The 20,714-nt window shown below is 43.8% G+C and overlaps 1 protein-coding gene across 1 annotated transcript in view; it reads left to right on the plus strand.

The window, feature by feature from the left end:
• Positions 1-13,841, plus strand: part of LOC142312348 (uncharacterized) — a 166,639-nt gene extending 152,798 nt beyond the window's left edge. The window contains exon 7 of the mRNA XM_075351285.1: positions 10,596-13,841. Within this exon, the coding sequence (XP_075207400.1) occupies positions 10,596-11,716 (1,121 nt within the window). The 3' untranslated portion in view covers positions 11,717-13,841. The remainder of the gene's footprint in view (positions 1-10,595) is intronic.
• Positions 13,842-20,714: the final 6,873 nt, after the last annotated feature.

Raw genomic sequence — 20,714 nt, forward strand, 5'->3', positions numbered from 1 at the left:
GACCCCGGAGTTTCGGTCATGCGCACTATGAAGCCGGGTGTACGCATCCTGGCTTCAAACTGAAGTACTGCGCATGACCGGAACTCTGGGATCATGCTCACTGAGCCGAAATCCAGCGTCGGGCGGCGATGGCAGTGAAGAAGTGAGTGACGTCATCCTCTGACGTTGCACATTCATTAGCATGTTAGCACACCCACAGGACGATTGGGCAGGGAATAGCAATATGCACCCAGAACTGCTCATGGTTCTGGGTGTATATTGAACCTGACAGGTTCCCTTTAAAAGCATGAGCAAATCCCAAAAGACAACCTCCGCAAAAGTGTGATAACCTACTCTAATACAATACCCATAATCATGGGTCACAGTACAGGGATAAAACACATAGTGATGTCACAGTGCAGGGATAAAAATACACAGTGATGTCACAGTACAGGGATAAAACACACTGTGATATCACAGTACAGGAATAAAACACACACATAGTGATGTCATAGTACAGGGATAACACACACACGCACACACACAGTGATGTCATGGTACAGGTATAATACACACACAGTGATGTCACAGTACAGGGATAACACACAGTGATGTCACAGTACAGGGATAAAACACACACACAGTGATGTCACAGTACAGGGATAAAACACACACACAGTGATGTCACAGTACAGGGGTAAAAGATACATACAGTGATGTCACAGTACAGGGATAAGAACACACACACAGTGATGTCACTGTACAGGGATAAAAATACACACACAAAGTAATGTCACAGTACAAGGCAGTTTCTTTCTGTAGTGTTACAGACAAACATTTTTACATTATAATACTCACCTGCTCTTGTGCTGTGAGATCATGCAGCCTCCGGCCTCCCTGCTGTACTTCCTGGGAGTCCTGGCTGTGTTCAGATCCTGTCCTCTGCTTTTCCTTTCTGGTGCTTCTGCTCTCCCTTCTTATTTGCTTAGCGCTCTGTTTCCTCTACTTATTCTGCTCTGTAGTCTCTTCTTGTCCTTTCCACATTTTCTTTCTCCCGCCCCTTTACAGACAAGCTCCGCCCCCTATCTTGATTGGATGTTTTCCTCCTGGCATCTCTCAGAGCTCTCCTGTCTGAAAGAAGACGCTGCCTGGCCACTCTTCAGCAGAGGCTGCACAGTGTGCAGTGTGGGAGAGTCTGCATATTTGTATTGCGGCCGCCTGCAGGTATTCAGATAGTGTGCCCCCACTTAATCAGCTGCTTGGTGACCAGCTGGGAGTGATGAAAATGAAAGCGCACACAAAGCGGGCAGCCACCGCCGAGCCCCCTCAGGTCACGACCCCCACAGCAGTGGTGTGGCCTGCCTCTATTGACGGTACGCCACTGCTCTCACCCCAGGGTGACCAGCCAGAACCAAATTGTGATGCTCCCCAAAACCTTAAAACCAAGATTCAGGGTAACAAATTACTTGTTCACTGGAACCCGTGGTGGGGCCTCAGCAATCTCAGACTCAACCTCAGTACTGAGAGCGGACCTACCACACATTTCTGCAGCATTGGCACTGCTTCCTCATGAGGTTCTCCACCTGGAAAACTCCTGGACAACACATTCTCCTTGATTGTTCTTTAGACCCAGGGCAGTAGGTGACAAAAAAGATAAACCAGTTAAAAAACAACGACCATCAAGCTTACCTCAGAGAAAGGTACTTGGTAGATGCAAGATACAAGAGATTTTTAAGGTCGGTGATAACACTAACCAGGTGGACACCAGGCATCCTCCAGGAAGGGTTGCTATTCCTCAAATGCCAAGTTGAGGGCAAGTAACTGCCTATTACCTATGTCATAGTTACGTTCGGCTGGCGACAACTTCCTGGAAAAGAGGGCACATGGGTGGAGCTTACCAAGTGACGGACCCTAGGACATTATAATCCCATACACCCATCTCAGATGCGTCCACCTCAACCATAAAAGAAAGAGGAACTTCGGGCTATTTAAGTACTGGAGCTGACTCAAAGCACTTTTTCAGACACTCAAAAGTTTGTTTTTATAAAGTATATTTGTTACAATTTTTTGATGGCAGCAAAGTGAATGAGAATCCTGAAGTCTCAGGCACACGTTGCTTCTTTTTTCCGTGCAGTCATATCAATCAGAGGTCTTGCTATAGCTGAAAAACTCTTTATCAACTTTTTATAGTGGTTGGCGAAACTTAAGAACCGCTGTAGTGCTTTAAGGTTCTCAGGACGGTCTCAATTTAAAATAGCCTGTACCTTGGTGGGACCCAACCTGAACCCAAATGTGGATATGATGTAGCCCAAAAAGGTAACTCCTGAACTGTGAATACACATTTTTCAAGCTTAGCGTGAAGCATGTTTCCCCTCAGTAACCACAATACTTGTTTGATGTGTTCCATGTGTGACCTTTGATCTTGAGAGAAAATAAGGATGTTATCCAGATATATGATTACAAATTTAACGAAAAGGTGAGCAAACACATCATTCACAAAGTGTTAAAATACAACAAGCACGTTAGTTAAACCGAAGGGCATTACCAGATTTTCATAGTGACCCTCCGGTGTATGAAACGGAAACGCTGTCTTTCGCTCATCCCCTGAGAGACCCTAATCAGCTTATAAGCCCCCCCTGAGGTTGAGTTTGGCGAACCACTTAGCCCCGGAAATCTGGTTAAACAGGTCCTAAATCAAGGAATATATAAGATATGTATCATGGACCGTAGTCTGATTAAGGTCACAAAAATCCAGACACGGGTGTAATCCACCATCCTCCTTTTTAACAATAATAAAACATGCCACAATTAGAAAGGACGAACGCCTAATGTGACCATTGGCTAGACCAGGGGTCGGGAACCTATGGCTCGCGAGCCAGATATGGCTCTTTTGATGGCCGTATCTGGCTCGCAGACAGGGCTCCTACCTGTCTATGGGAAGGATCAGGGCCGGCGCCAGCACCCGGCTACTCAGGGGGGCCCGGTGGCCGCGCTGTCACCGCCCCCCGCCGAGGATCGAGCTTTCAATTGCATCGGCATCGCAGGTGCCGATACAATTGAGAGCAATGATGAGAGAATGAGCGGCGCTCCCTCTCTTATCATTCTCCCCGCTGTGACTGTCGGCGTTCTTCTGACAGCTCTGCAGCGAGCGCGGTGACGTCATCACTGCGCGCCTGCTGAGAGGTCAGCGAGCGACAGCAATGGACGACGCGCCGAGGAGACCGGATCAGCGGGGGAACGAGAAGTGAGCCGCCCCTCTACTGACACTGGGCTCCCCTGACTCACAGGCCGGCTACTACACAGCGGCACTAGTACACATAGGGGCCTGCCAGCCGCTCTGCGTCTATGTGTAGTGCTGCTGTGTAGTGGCCGAACTGTGAGTCAGGGGAGCCCAGTGTCAGTAGAGGGGCCCCTGACCTGGAGAGGCCACCAGCCATGTCTGAGCTGCAGGAGTGCTAGTCCTGACCTGCACAGCAGACGGGATCTCCATCCTGCAGGACCTGCGATGACATCACGCCCATGTGACTGTGTGGGAGGAGACACAGGAGGCCGGGCAGAAAGCAAGATACTGAATCCTGAAGGAGATAATGGACACATGACTGGTAATAAGAAAAGAGGGGACATGAGGGTGAGGGGGGCTGCAGGGTGAGGGGCATATGAGGGCTGCAGACTGTGACAGAAGCATGTGAAGGGGTGCAGAGTGTTTGAGAGGGGTAAGTTGGGGTACAGGCAGGGTGAGATATGTGAGTAGGGTGTGTGAGATATGGGGGTGTATTGTGTGTGATATGGGGGGGTGCAGGCTGTATGGGAAGCAGGGTATGTGACATATGGGGGTGTAGTGTGTGAGATCTGGGGGGTGCAGGCTGTATGGGAAGCAGTGTGTGTGTGTGTGGGATATGGGGGGTGCAGGCTGTATGGGAAGCAGTGTGTGTGTGTGGGATATGGGGGGTGCAGGCTGTATGGGAAGCAGTGTGTGTGTGTGTGTGGGATATGGGGGGTGCAGGCCGTATGGGGAGCAGTGTGTGTGTGTGTGTGTGATATGGGGGGTGCAGGCTGTATGGGAAGCAGGGTGTGAGAGATATGGGGGTGTAGGCTGTATGGGAAGCAGGGTGTGTGAGATATGGGGGTGTAGTGTGTGTGATATGGGGGTGCAGGCTGTATGGGGAGCAGGGTATGCGACATATGGGGGTGTAGTGTGTGAGATCTGGGGGGTGCAGGCTGTATGGGAAGCAGTGTGTGTGTGTGTGTGTGTGGGATATGGGGGGTGCAGGCCGTATGGGGAGCAGTGTGTGTGTGTGGGATATGGGGGGTGCAGGCCGTATGGGGAGCAGTGTGTGTGTGTGTGATATGGGGGGTGCAGGCTGTATGGGAAGCAGGGTGTGAGAGATATGGGGGTGTAGGCTGTATGGGAAGCAGGGTGTGTGAGATATGGGGGTGTAGTGTGTGTGATATGGGGGTGCAGGCTGTATGGGGAGCAGTGTGTGTGTGTGATATGGGGGGTGCAGGCTGTATGGGGAGCAGTGTGTGTGTGTGATATGGGGGGTGCAGGCTGTATGGGGAGCAGTGTGTGTGTGTGATATGGGGGGTGCAGGCTGTATGGGAAGCAGGGTATGTGACATATGGGGGTGTAGTGTGTGAGATCTGGGGGGTGCAGGCTGTATGGGAAGCAGTGTGTGTGTGTGGGATATGGGGGGTGCAGGCTGTATGGGGAGCAGTGTGTGTGTGTGTGATATGGGGGGTGCAGGCTGTATGGGAAGCAGGGTGTCTGGGCCACTGACAGATACAATTGCTCCAGCGGTCACTTAGTACACAAAGGAGTGTTCCTCTCTGCTGCACTAAGCCACCGCTGGACCTAAACAATAATTCGCTGTAAAATAATAAAATAGATAATTGACATAACTGACAATGCGTTGTGTGACATGTCCAATATTCCAGCTTCTTTCTTCTGCGAATGCCTCAAAGCTGGCATTCTCTCAACATCAGGTGGGAAGAATGCCAGCTTCCAGTCATGCGCAGGAAAGAGAAGAAGACAGACTGCTGGACTGATGTCATGCATCGCAAGTTCACAATGTAAGTTATTTATTTGATTTTTTTACTGCTAATTACCATTGTTTCAGTCCAGTTGTGGCTTTATACAGCAGGGAGGAGCATTCCTTGCTGTACTAAGTGAACATTGGAGCGATTGATCTGTCAATGGCCCTTTAAACATATTGTACGGCTCTCGCGGAATTATATTTCAAAATATGTGGCGTTTACGGCTCTCTTAGCCAAAAAGGTTCCTGACCCCTGGGCTAGACCCTCAGCAATATATTCCTTGAAAGCAAGTCTCTCTGGACCAGACAGATTGTACATTCTCCACTTGGGCAACCTAGCCCAAGGCTTCAACCTTATAGTGCAATCATAAGATCTGTGCGGTGGCAACTCCTGACATCCTTTCTCTGAGAACACATCCTTGAACACTGACAATGATTAAGGGATACAGGGAGTAACAGATGAGACCCAGGTCTCCAGACAGTGTGTCTTACAGTATGGAAGACTCAGGACATTGTTCAGGGAGTCCAATCAACTACAGGGTTGTGTAAGGAGAGCCAAGGTAACCCCAACACGACTGGTGCAGGAAGGTTCTTGAGCACCTGACAGGTGACACGCTCTGAATTGAAGGTCCCCAATGCGGAGTTTTAAATCATGTACACCTTCCTTGAATACCCTCTGAGACAGACATGACGAGTCAATGGCAACAATCCGATCAGGACAGGGCAACTTTTAATCCCGATGAGCGGTCAATGTGCTCGTCAGTGATATTGGCCCTGAAACAATTATCCAGAAAAACCTTTATGGTGACCTCACGGCCCCCAATCTTCACCTTGACTGGTAGCAGACACTGAGTGACAATCATGGAGGAGATGTGTAGATCCAGGAAGGAATCCCCCAATCTCCCTGAAGCAGGCAGTTTTTCCAACAGCTGATCTTTTTTAGGCACCAGGGGACTCACGCTGATGAAGTGCCCCCTTTTGCCTTAGAAAAAAACATCCCTCCTGCTCTAGGAGTATGAGACTCTCGTTTTACCTGATTCATCCCACCGTGCTGCATGGGCTCGACCGAGGTCTCCAGGGAAGACACTGAGTTATTGCCCCCCTCCCAGGTAGATGTGGTATCGTGAGACCTCAGATGGAATCGGCGATCAATACAGATTACTAGCGCCATAGCAGACTCCAGAGAGGGCGGTGGACCATACATCACCAAAGCCCCCTTATCCCTCTCTGAAACAAGACTGCAAGACCTGGCTCTTGAGAGCAGGGTCGATCCACTGCATGTCTATTGACCGCCACCGGAATTTTGCGCACTAGTCCCCTGCCAGTCGATCCTCCTGTTTTAAGTGAATACATTTTGGAAGCGGCCAAAGACACCTTATCTGGGTCGTCATTGCTGAGGCCAAGGACAAAGAAAACCGTCCTCCGACCCAAACACAGGGGAATTGAAAGGCAAGGGAAAAAAAACACTACTCAGTAGGGAAACCACTATATAAGCTTTCTGAGCCTCACTCCCAGAGGATAGAGGCCGCAGGCGGAAGTACAGCTTGCACGCCTCCCGGAAGGAGACAAACCGACTGTGATCCCCCGAAAACCACTCAAGAAGCATCAGTATGGGTTCTGGAGCGCCGACTGCACTGTGAGAGGTGACAGGGCTTGTAGCTGCACTACCCTCCTAAGCTCCACTACCTGGAGTTGTGATGGTGGGATATGGTGTACTGTGTATCATGTTGTGTAGGGTCGGATTTTGGGCTTGGTTTACTGTCCATTATTTGTATTACTTGTGTGTACATTGTATTGTCTGTAGGTAATCACCCCCTGTAGTGTTCCTGTCCCTAAGTCTGGGGGAAGGGGGCCTGGGATCCACCTAACTCTCTGCTTACCTGGGGGATTTGTCATTCTGGGTGATACTTACAAGAGCGAAGAAGCAGGATTGAACCTCTGAGGGAAAAGCTGGAGCTCCTCAGAGAGACCTGGACATTTATGCTGTTACTGGACTATATTCGTGTTTCTTTACTATTTTTATCCTCTGTAGGGTGGATTATGTTATGGACCATTTGATTTGCTTAAAATAAATGCTCGTTGGATTGTACAGCCATCTCTTGCTCTGTTGATTGTGTGATATGGGAGAAGGACTCCGTCACAGGAATGTCAACTCCTGCAGCTGTTTTGCAAGACCAGTAAAAAAATCCATGAGGAAAATATCAGGAGACGAAATATAATGTCATAGTGGTGTCGGTGTAACTGAAGCAGGGACCCCTAAACTGGCCCTCAGATTAAGGACCCTGTGCTGACCCTTATCCCAGAGGTAGGATTAATTTAATTTTTAATTTATTTTTTTTTATTTATATACTGCCAAATATATTCTGCTTGATGGTAGCCAGGTCTGGACTGCCAGAGTGACCCTAACTCCTGTCTGAACCCTGATTTAACACCCCCTCTTACCCACCCCAAAAGAGGGCTGGGAGTGTAGATATAAACCGCACAAATGCAGTAGACTGAGGAAGAACCAAAACACATGCACACTGCAATCAGACACAAGGGAGAGACAATATGTGCCCAGGAAGAAATAAAACACAGGGAACAAAAAAACTATCAACAGGGATCTTTGCACACCACATAGGAAAGCACACGACATCACAACAGGCTTTGGATTGCTACAAATAGGGACAGATATCGCTGAAGCAACGATGAGCTATATTCAACAAGGCGCAACTGGCTCCAGTAATTTTATAGTGAAGGTGGCTGTGAGTGGTCAAAGCAGCTTGAGCTCCTGCCGTTCACAAAGCCATCAGGAATTAACTTCTGCTGGACTTGAGAGCAGTGAAGCTAAAACAGCCAACACCCAAGTCAGGCTAAGCAGCTAATTGTTTGCTAGAGTCTGTGGTGTGAATAGTCTGACGCCGCCATGACACCCAGCGAGTACAAAGCTGAACACCTCATAACACTTAGTTCGGAGGACAAGGTGCGGAAATGGATAGCATAATGGTCTACGGCAGGGGTGGGCAATTAATTTTCCCATGGGGCCGCATGAGAAATCGGGATGGTTTTAGAGGGCCGGACTAATATAATTAACTCAGTTCTACCCAATATACTACATCACTACACCCCCTCCATATACTACACCTGTAATAAACTACACCACTACACCCCCTGTATACTACACTGTAATATACTACATCACTACACCCCATATACTACACCTGTAATATACTAAATCACTACACCCCCATAAACTACACCTGTAATATACTACACCCCCATATACTACACCTGTAATATACTACATCACTACACCCCCATAAACTACACCTGTAATATACTACATCACTACACCCCCATAAACAACACCTGTAATATACTACATCACTACACCCCCAATAATCACCAGTCCCCCCCTCCCCCATTGTCCCTCCTCAGCTTATTAGTCACTACTTACCTCTCCCTTGTTATTGTCCCTGTCCTCAGGCACCTCGGTACGGGCCCCCCGCTGAGTTGCTTTTTCTCTTGTATGGGCCCTGGCTGCGCCGATGCTCTTCGAGGGGCCCCTGCCGCTGTTTCTCTCCGTGAAGGCCCCCACTGTGCCGCTTCTTCATCCGCCTGGAGGGAACTTTTGAAATGACACACGCCGTGCAGTACTGACAACGTCAGAGCGCGCGCGTGTGTCACAGAGAAAGTGCCGGCAGGGAACAGAGGAGAGATTCCTGTGTTCCGCAGCCTGCACTGACTGTGCGGAGCTGCAGGATCTCTCCCTGCCCGGTACACAGCAGCCTGGCTCCACTGCACCGGCTGCAGATGGGCGGGCCGGTCACAGACAGTAGGCGGGCCGGATGTGGCCCGCGGGCCGCCCCTTGCCCAGGTCTGGTCTACGGGGAGAATTCTCTGGCGAAGTCTAAGAAGCAAAGATGCTGCAGTAGAAACTCAACCTAGTTTATTGAATACCTTGTAGAAGGCCCCCCGGAAGCCTTGCAGGTCCAAGACTACAGGATCACTTCTCTCCCATAGTGGATTGATCCAATCAAGGACCTCACCGATCATGTGTGAAATCATAAAGGCCACTTTGGCCCACTCTGAAATAAACTGATGAGACAAAAGTTAAAAATGCAAGTAGCACTGATTTATGAATCCCCTGCATTACCTAGGGTCAGTGTCAAACTGCAGTAGAGCAGACAGATGAGGGCCAAAGCTTAGAGCCGGATATGCTGCCAGGGCGGCTACTATAGCCAGGATAGGATCAAGTGGAGATGTTGTCATGTCTTGCAAGCAGGTGTCTACTGACTGCAAGTAGGTCAGGATCTGTTCTTGTTCCCGTTGAAGGACCATCTCTTTCTGCATACTTGCAAGCTGAGGAGTACTGGAGTCAGCGGGATCCATGGCATTGGGCAAACAGTTATCGCAGGTACGAGCATGAGTGGACTCAATGGACCTCATCATCAGCTTACCTAGGAGGGCCATAACTAAGCAACTACCTTGTCTTAACTAGAGCCTCTGATGGTGAGATTAGGCTTGTGCTGAAAGGTAGATGCCAGGTGCTACTCTAAGAAGTCCCAATACTGTGACAGCTGGTCCCAGTGATTGGGGATTAGCTACTGACCGTCACTGATGTCAGGTGCAGATCAGAAAGCTTGTGTAAGGTGGTGCAGCAGATATAGCCGCTACAAGATGTGCAGCAGATACGGCAGGCCAGGCTGGCACAGCTCTGGTATAGATACAGCAGGTATGGTAGGCACTGCTGGTATAGATCTAGCACGTATAGTGGGCACAGCGGATACTAGGATACAGACGTGTTAGTACACACAACATAAGTTTCAGCAAACTGAATGTGACTTGACAACTAGCAACATGTCTCTAAGGATAGACCATATTGCCAAGGCACTTCCCATAGGGGGAGGATGCCTTAAATACCTAGTGCATCTTAGTATATAGCTAAGAGGCACTTCCAGGTTAGGGCACGCTGGCCTTTTAAGAATAGATGTGCACACCCTAAGTGCACTCCCAGGAGACCTATGTGGCATCTGCTGGCCCTGGGAGAAGATGGTATGGACTGAGGACATGGAAGCCTCCAATGGGTGGTCGGGAGGGTAAGTGTTCCTGCGTTCCCACCAGGGAAAGTGGGCAGGTCAGTGCTGGGATGCTGTTAACTGTGTTACAAGCTATTTTATAAATTATATCCTTAAATGTATGTACATTCAAAATATGTTTTATTCTTGGCAGATGACTATACCAGGAGATTAGAAGCACACCTGACATCTTCAATTTTCAAATCAGATGACCTTGTTATCAAACAAGATATAACTGAAGTAAATGCCGCTATTCCAGATATACCATCATCCCTTCACAGTAAAGATCTATCATCTGATGCTTTTAAACAAGTCTTAACTTCTGATTCATCACAGACTGTTGAGAAAAAGAAATGTCACAAAAGAGGCATTAAAAATGAAAGTGCTCTTACTGCAAAGAAGCCGGTTTCAACTTCAGAATATCGAAAAATCCATAAACAAATTCACACAGGGGAGAAAAGCTTTTCTTCAGAGTATGTTAGTTACCAGAGAACTCACACCAGGGAGAAGCCTTTTTCATGTCCAGAATGTGGGAAATGTTTTGCATATAAATCACATTTGGTTACACATAAGAGAACTCACACTGGGGAGAAGCCTTTTTCATGTTCAGAATGTGGGAAATGTTTTGCAGATAAATCACATTTGATTGCACATAAGAGAACTCACACTGGGGAGAAGCCTTTTTCATGTTCAGAATGTGGGAAATGTTTTGCATATAAATCACATTTGGTTAGACATAAGAGAACTCACACAGGGGAGAAGCCATATTCATGTTCAGAATGTGGGAAATGTTTTGTAGATATATCAGATTTTGTTACACATAAGAGAACTCACACGGGGGAGAAGCCATATTCATGTTCAGAATGTGGGAAATGTTTTGCACAAAACTCAAATCTTGCTCAACACAAAAGAATTCACACAGGGAAGAAGCCTTTTTCATGTTCAGAATGTGGGAAATGTTTTGCATATAAATCACATTTAGTTAGACATAAGAGAACTCACACAGGGGAGAAGCCATATTCATGTTCAGAATGTGGGAAATGTTTTGCAGATATATCCGATTTTGTTACACATAAGAGAACTCACACGGGGGAGAAGCCATATTCATGTTCAGAATGTGGGAAATGTTTTGCACAAAACTCAAATCTTGCTCAACACAAAAGAATTCACACAGGGAAAAAGCCCTTTTCATGTTCAGAATGTGGGAAATGTTTTGCATATAATTCATATTTGGTTACACATCAGATAACTCACACAGGGGATAAACCCTTTTTATGTTCAGAATGTGGGAAATATTTTTCAAATCAATCATGTCTTGCTAAACATCTGAGAACTCACACAGGGGAAAAACCTTTTTTATGTTCAGAATGTGGGAGATGTTTTGCAGATAAATCATGTCTTGCTAACCATCTGAGAACTCACACAGGGGAAAAGCCTTTTTCATGTTCAGAATGTGGGAGATGTTTTGCATTTAAATCACATTTGGTTAGACATCAGAGAACTCACACAGGTGAGAAGCCATATTCATGTTCAGAATGTGGGAAAAGTTTTGCACGAAAATCAAAACTTGCTGAACACCAAAGAATTCACAGAGGGCTCAAACCCTTGCCATTGTTATGGCAATCAGCCAAGCCACGTGCCCAATGAATGCTTCGTTGACGGGATGAAGACACAGTCAGCTTTCACAGTGCTTTGATTCACCAGCTGAGCAAGTGCCCGGGGATCATATTTTTTTAAAAGCTTTAACAAGTAAATGAATGTATCCCAATGTACATTGGTCAATCTTATCTCTATCGCATAATGATTGGTTACACCCTTGTTTATCATTTATACTGATTGGTTTATCTGGAATATCACATAAAACAGAGACCACCTGATCCAAGTGGACACCAAGACAATATTCTTGGCATGCTGCATGTTCCAAGAAGGTCTTTATTTTGTTCTTACATAGTCTAGGGACTTTTTAATATCCACGTATGTACTTGTGGAACATGCAGAGTCATGCCTAATCATACCATATGCATCAGGCGTCAATCTCACAGATAAGGTCTGGTACATTTTGCAATGTACCAGCACTTAATATATGATTTTATGTTTAAAGACACATTACACTGAATATGGCCTTCACACAAGTCTGAATGTTTTTCAGACTTCTGTTAGGTGTAGCAAATTCAAACAATAATAATAATAGCAACAATCTGATCTTATGAGCCAGATTATTCCTGGAAAACCATGTTTAGAATGAGGGAAATATTTTACACACAAATGGCATCTTTTTAAAGATCACAAAGATTTTGAGGTGGAGTTTAGGGCATCTATACCAACGAGTCTGATTTAAAACGGTATTAATTTTTAAGAGTTAAGCGGGCTTTCCACTCTGTGATCTCGCTAGCGAGATCGCAATCGATCGTACCCGCCCCCGTCGAATGTGCAACACGGGCAAATCGCTGCCCGTGCCGCACAACCTCACTTACCCCCGTCACACGCACTTACCTGCCCTGTGACGTTGCTCTGGCCGGCAAACCGTCTCCTTTCTAAGGGGGCGGTTCGTGCGACGTCACACGGCAGGCGGAGATGAGCGGGATGTAACATCCACCTCCTTCCTTCCGCATTGCCAGTGGAGGCAGGTAAGGAGATGTTCAGTGCTCCTGTGGTGTCACACACAGCAATGTGTGGTGCCGCAGGAATGAGGAACAATATCGCTAATAAGCTAAAAACAATTTTTTGTTTCAGGACGACCTCTCCGCGGCAAACTATTTTGACCGCTTTTGCGATCGTTTAAGGTCGCTCATAAGTGTCACACACTGTGATATCGTTAATGACGCCGGATGTGCGTCACAAACACCATGACCCCGACGATAATTCATTACCGATATCGCAGCATGTAAAGCCCCCTTTTGACTGAAGAGTTTGGAGCAATCAGACTCAGACAGAGTAATTAGGAGTTCTTCTTGCCAGGAGTGCAGGTAGCCAGGTGGAGCACCAATGTAGGCATCAGAGAGAATGGTATAAACTTGGGAAATAAGATGGGAAGGAGGGGAGGTCGTCAATAATAGAGAGTCAAAAGGGATTTGGGGAGACCAAACTCGAGACACTGTACTGTGAAGAAAGGTTTTCATTTGTAGGGATTCCAACCAGGAAAGGGTATTCTCTGGGCCGATCCCCTTCAAAGCCGTCAAAGAAGGAAATCTGGAAAAAAAAATCTACCATTGCTCCAGTCCGTCCAAATTTGAAGAGCGCCAACACAAAAATTAATCTCTTTTTATGGCAGGAGCTAAAACGGGATTGTCAAAAAGAGGACAAATGGGACCATTTTCATGAGGAAGATCAGGCCTCTTGTGAAATCTGTCCCAGAACATTAGGAAGGACTGAATTAGAGGTTGAAAGTCCAGAATGGCAGGTTGTTAGATGCGGAGGTCCACGGTGAAGAGGACATTTGGGAGGGGAAATAGATTTTTGAACTGTGATCCACTGTTTGATCGACTCATTGAATCGTCTCCATTCTAAAATCTGACAGAAGGATCGCCAGATAATAACGCTCAAGATTGGGCAGCCCTACACCCCATGTAGATTTAGATCTGGATATTTTGTCAAACTTAATCCTGGGCCTAAGGAATCCCTAAACAAATTTGTTAAAAGATTTTTGAAATAGAACTTGACAGTTGGCAATGATCATGTATTTCAGGTTTGCAAGGGTATGTTGATCGAGCACCAAGTTGAGAGAGAAGATGTCAGCAGGATTGGTGAACACCCACACTCCCAAGTACTTGGTGGCTTTTGAAGGCCATTTGATGGGGAACAATGCTTGAAGTCTATCGACTAATGTATTGGGAAGGGAAATATTAAGTGCTTCTGATTTGGAGACATTTACTTTGAAATTTGAAACTGCTCCAAACCACTCAAGCTCTTTAATTAGCGCTGGAAAAGAAACGCTCAGGTTGGTTAAATATAATATCAGTCATCTGCATATAGGGCCAGCTTGACATGTCTCCCTTCAATCTGTAGGCCCATGATGTCAAGGGAATTGCATTTTGCCAAGTGCTCTATAGCTATATTACATGGAAGAGGGGAAAGAGGTCCACCCTGTCTAGTCCCATTAGCCATTGTAAAGAAAGATAAAGTGGTGTTGTTAATTCTTATACAGGCAGTAGGATTAAGATATAGTGCCATAATTCTGTGTAGCATAAGCTCTTTAATACTCAATTGAGTCAGGGCTGAATGGAGGAAAGTCCAATTTGAACATTTGAAAGCCTTCATGGAATCAATCGAAAGAAGGTTTTACTTGAAAATTATGTGTTGACCACCTAGAATAATTCACACCGGGATATTTATATATTCACTATATGGACAAGAGTATTCCAACCCTCCCCCCAAAAAAACTCAACATTCCTCCTCCCTCTTCTTCCTAACTCCCAATCTCAGCGATCTGCCATTCATTACAGTTACTTTCAGTTCACAATCTCCATGTCTCAACAATGTCTGTAACTTCTCTATACTACAATAATAAATATGTTCATATTACGAATTACTATTTCCATCTAGGATCCATTCCTTCTTTGTGTGAACATCTGATGTGATCGAGTTTTTAACCCTTTCACCCCAGAGCCTGTTTTTGCCTTTGTGACTTGGCCATTTTTTTTCAATTCTGACCAGTGTCACTTTATGAGGTTATAACTCTGGAACACGTCAATAGATTCCAGTGATTTTGAGTTTGTTTTCTTGTGACATATTGTACTTCATGATAGTGGTAAATTTTGGTTGATACTATTTACATCTATTAATGCAAAAAATAAAGAATTTGACATTTCAATTTTTTTTTTCAAACTCTTAATTTTTATGCCCTTAAAGCGGATAGTTATATTGCACAAAATCAATAATAAATAACATTTCCCACATGCCTACTTTACGTCAGCACCATTTTTATTCCTCTCTCTTTTCCAACAAAATTTAAAATACAAAAACAATTTTTATGGACCAAATCACATGTGAAGTGACACTGAGAGGCCTAGGTGGTAGGAAATACTCAAAGATGACATCATTCTAAAAACTGCACCCCTCAAAATGCAACATCCAAAAAGTTTATCCCTTTTGGTGCTTCACAGGAACTAAAGCAATTTGGAAGGAAAAAATGAGAATGTTACTTTTTTACAACAAAAATGTTGCTTTAGCCCAAAATTTTTCATTTTCAAAAGAGTAACGGAAGAAAATGCACTGTACAACTTCGGAGTATAGGGATACCCCATATGTGGTGGAAATCTACTGTTTGGGCGGCAGGGCTCCGAAGGAAGGAGTGCCATTTGACTTTTGGAACTCAAATTTGGCTGGATTCATTAGTCGCGTTTAATCAAAAAAGACCTATTGGTCAATCTTAATACCCTCTGTGGGTCATAATGTGTAAGACCAAGGATGGACATAGAATTAGACCCTTGTAGACCTGGGGAAGGCACAATTCATGAATGAAATACATGAAAAAGAGGACCAGAGGTTGAGAGTTTTTTTGTGTAAATAAACAATTTTTTATTGTTGCTTTTAAAATAATAATGAGAAAATGCTAGTGCAAAGATAAGGTGGCAAATACTCGTGTCTTCAAATCACAAACTAATCAAATCTGATACAAGTGTATTCTAATAAATATATAGCATGTGGTGAAAAAAGAGGCAGCATACAAGTAAAGTGCCAAGTGACATGCTAAATATAGCTGTTCAATGAAAAAACAAGCTGCCAGAACCAAGAATAATTCCATGGAGGGACATTTTTTCCATTTTTATTTTTTTCCTTTTTATTCAAAATGAATATATCATATACTTCATTGATCATAGTGTGGTATTCCTTGATATATTCTGCAGAAGGATCAAAAGGAAAAACGTTTTCTAACAAATTTAACTCCCTCCATGGCAATATTCTACCATTTGCCTAAAATACACAAGGATCTTAAACACCCTCCCCCCCCCCCCCTGGCCGCCTGATTATATCAGGGATAGATTCTTTAACATGTCACTTGTCACACTATATAGATCTTTTTTTTACAAGGAATTGTAGTCAATTTACCTTCATATTGAAAAGATTCTACACAATTAATAGAAGATTGCAAAATAATACATTGGAAAGAGATTTATTTTTTTTTTACCCTTGATGTCAATTCTCTTTACTCAAATATTGATCATGTTAAAGGAATAAAAACAGTAGAGTATTATCTCTCATCTGATCCAAATCTACCTGAAGAACAGAGAACATTTTTGCTTGAAGGTTTAAATTTATATTGACACAACATATTCCAATTTCAAGAAAAAGTTTATTTACAGCGCTTCGGTACCGCGATGGGGACACGGATCGCCCCAAGTTTTGCAAACTTATTTATGGGGCTTCGAGTCCTCATTGCTGTTATATGATGCACACTATGCAGAAAAAAATTTGCTTTACCGTCGTTATATAGACAATTTGATAGTTTTTTGGACAGGTACAGAGGAAGAGGCGCAGGAATTTATTGAGAAGTTAAATAACAACGAATGGGGGATTTCATTTGTATCAACCATTAGTAAAGAAAAAATTATATATTGAGACCTAGAAATTAGTCATACAGGGATAATAATAAACACTAAAACACATTTCAAAAGGGTGGATACTAACGGCTATTTGGACTTCAGGAGTGCTCATCACCCCAGCTGGAAAAAAAACATTCCAACATTCCGTATAGTCAGTTTTTAAGGCTCAGAAAAAACTGTAGGGATAAAGAAGTTTATATAAGCCAATCCACTATCATGAAAGCCCGTTTTAATGATAAAAAAATATCACAAAAGTTAGTTGAGGATGCATTTGAAAAAAATAAAGAAAAATCCCAAGAGTTTTGCTTAGCAAATTTTAAAAGATCGGAGTTGGAGAGAGAAGAGGTGAATAAGGTTAGAAATGAGACCTTGAAGAGTAATGATAATAGCAAAAAAAAAAAATAGAAACCTTTGGAAATATAATTTTTTAACAACATACAACTTACCTGCGAATGTGGCCTTCAATATGTGGGGCAAACAACGCAAAGCCTGCGGTCACGAATGAATGGCCACCGGCATAAATGTAAAAATGGTTTTATTAAAAATAGTTTGTCAAGACACTTATTATTAAAACATAATAAAAAATTTTGTATAAAAGTTTACACTTTAGAACAAATATCCACTAATATAAACAACCGATGTAAAATGTTAAACCGTAAGGAAGCTTATTAGATTTATCGCTTCCAGAGTTTGTATCCCAACGGTTTGAATGATGTAGTGGAAAATGTAGAACAACTTTATATAAAAATAAGGGGAAAGGAGGGAAAAAAATGTGACTTTTATTTAGCTTTTAATAAGTTTTAAAGCAAAAAATCTTTTTACATAATATTCAATAATTCTGATGTTGATATTCTTGCTGTTATTGCTGTGTAATTCTTAGGGTTTTTTTATTAGCGAATCCTATGTAATGTGATTAGAGGCAGGTGGGCGCGGTTTGTCTCCACTTTGAAATGAGAGATTAGCCTCCATATAGGCATGCCTCTTCATGAAGTTAGATGTATACATCTTTTTTCTCTCAATTATACCTGCAGAAGGCTGAAGGATAAAACATCCGAGCCGAAACGCGTTGTATAATTAACCATATTTTAATGTACAAATATAATATCTCCTTATTTGTATATTGGTTTAGTCATATGCCTGAAAATCATCAAAATAGTGGACCGTAACTGTGGGTTTACCCAGAATGTATATCGGCTTTAATCCCCCTGTGTCCTGAAATTTCAGGTTCACTGGACAACTTTTTCTAGCATGAATGCAGAAGCCATTAAATCCTACCAAAGTGGTAGATTCTGGCAGTTCAGCAGCAAACTACAATTTGTGTCCCGTAACAGAAACGGACACTCCAGCATCAATGAGAATGTCTTCACACGACAGCCTCTCTATTCTCCCTCTGACATATGGTCATCTGTCCTTGCCCATGGAAAGGAGGGAAAGGAAGGAGAGGGGATCAGGGGGGGGGGGGGGTCACGGCATCAACTCATATTTCCTACAATGGGAAGGCAATAGAAACCATCATTCTCATCAGAGCAAGGTTTTCGTCCTAGCACCCCCACCTCAGCTTCAAAGAGCCTGGTCCTCGTGTAACTGCAGCTCCTGGATCAGGGGACCGTAGAGACAAGGAGTATTCCCCGAGGGAGGGGTTGCTCTATTCTGAACAGCATTGATCTCCTGGCTGGGAATGCTAGGCACCGCTGGATCGGCAGGTGGAGCAGAGGGCTCCTGGGAGAAAGGTTAAATAATTTGAGGACCATTATACTGCAGATACTGTCTTGGATCATTAAGGTAGAAAGGAGAAATCCAGCATCCAATTCCAGAAACTTTCTTTAAAACATCTCTTTTATTAAATAGGCATTAAAAATTCCATTTTCCATATCCATAATTATGCATGATCGCGGTTTAAAAGGAGACGCGTTTCGTACGGGTCACGTCCTTAATCTGAGACTACCTTTCTACCCTCCAAACTCCGATAATGTTTCCCTCTTGTGGGAATTTTGTCTTTGCATCAATGCAAATATGGTGATTGTGGGTATTTAATGATTGTCCATATGGATTCTTCATATATGCAACTCTGCATGCAATGTGAATTTTTCAATTGATTATTCACCTTATTATTAGCACTGGCTACTTAGAACCTTGGACCACTATATCACTGTTCTTTTTCATTGACTGGGCCATATTTGTATCTTTTACATATCATCTTGTTACTGGTAGCTTGTACCAGATAAACTTTCACTATTCCCATCCTGCTTTTTGTATTACTCTCTAATATTTCGTCTATCATTTTTTCTCTACACTGTGCACTTGGAACCGGATCGCCAGTGAGAGCCACTAAATTCTCTTAATGGCTCTTACTGGGCGTAAAATATGCGTGTTTGGTTGGCGAAACCCCGCCCACCTGAACAAAACTCCGCACACTTGGCAAATTAATTGGCTCGTTGTGGGTAGGCAGGGTTTCTGCAGCATTAACACAAGCTTAAATATGTGATCACCTGCGGTGAACAGATATTTAATAGGGATCCATGAACAATCCGAAAGAGTCGGCTCTTTTTGGTGAATGGAGCCATGGGAAGCGGATCAGCAAAAAGAGCAGAACTGTACATCTTTAGACAGTGCCTCCTCTGTGAGTGACTGTGGGGAACCCCTTTCTCTCAGTCACAATTTTATATCTCCGGCTTGATGTAAAAAAGTATTCTCATCATTATTTAACCTCCTCAATCTCAAAAATTGACTAAAAGGCAAAGCAGACTTTGTGTGATGGGTATGTGCACTCTTAAAATGTAATAAAGAAATTAATTGCAGTGGCCTTTCTGAAAACCCTTGTGCGCAAAACACCTGCATCAACTGTAACGTAGTTTTGCGAAATTGTGGAAAACAGGCAGAATTTAGGTTTAAATGACAGAAACGACTTGTCGGTGTTTATATAAAAAGATTTTTTCTCATAAAAAATTAAAAATTACTTAAACTGAGCAGATTCTATTGTATTTTTCTGACAAAGATTTGTGCAGATTTTATGGTATTTTGCTGTTACCACAATTGTGCAGTTTCTTTTGTATATGACTGTGTTCGCTTTTGTAAAAACAATTTCTTTGGAAGTGTGTGCATATGTATTGTTTATGGTGGGGGTTTTTTCACTGGTTAATGCACCCAATATTTCACTCAGTGTGTATGTTTTTAATTAGCGGTAATAGTGACCGGGGTGTTTCTCTCTATATTGGGAGAGTGGTCTGTTTCCGCTGTAGTGGACCCAAAGAAATATCAGGAGGTGCGAAACAGCCGTCGTCCCCAGGGAGCCTACACGACCCTCTTACCGCTCTTTTACCCTGCTTTATGGAACGAATAAAGAACGGATTTAGGTTTTTACTGTGACCGTGGCTTTCTTTCTCATTGTGGACTATTGAGACCCCACCACACATATAGGACTCTGCAGGCCCCACATATCGATCTGCACCCCCCATGGTGCCCTGCACCCCCCCCACACACACATCGCTCTGCACCCCTCATGGTGCCCTGCACCACCCCACACATTGCTTTGTACTCCCCTAACACAGAGCTCTGCACCCTCCCCCACACACATCGCTCTGCAGGTCATAGCCCCCACCGTGTGGGGAATAAATACATACCTTTCCCCGATGCCTGCCTCTATTCCTTGTTCGCTCACTGTCTGTGCTCTGGCCATATCAGCACAGTAGAACTAGACCAACAACAACATTTAAAAAAATAAAAATATTTTCTCATCTTTATTGAAGAAGACTAAAAAAACATATAAAAAAAGATTGTCTCTACAAACAGAACCCCAACAGATGGGGGAATGAAATTTGAATATATTGGGAACACCAAGCCAAGAAGTGGTAATTTAACTCAAATAATAATACAACCAAACCATAATTAACCTTAAATATAAACACAAATGTGTCGGTGATGCATTAAAAACTAATATATATATATATATATATATATATATATATATATATATATATATATATATATATACACACACACACACAGTACAGACCAAAAGTTTGGACACACCTCATCTCTAGAATAACTGTTAAGAGAAGACATTGTGCAGCAGGCCTTCATGGTAAAATAGCTGCTAGGAAACC

This window comes from Anomaloglossus baeobatrachus, chromosome 5, assembly GCF_048569485.1.
Source record: "Anomaloglossus baeobatrachus isolate aAnoBae1 chromosome 5, aAnoBae1.hap1, whole genome shotgun sequence".
Classification (NCBI taxonomy): domain Eukaryota; kingdom Metazoa; phylum Chordata; class Amphibia; order Anura; family Aromobatidae; genus Anomaloglossus; species Anomaloglossus baeobatrachus.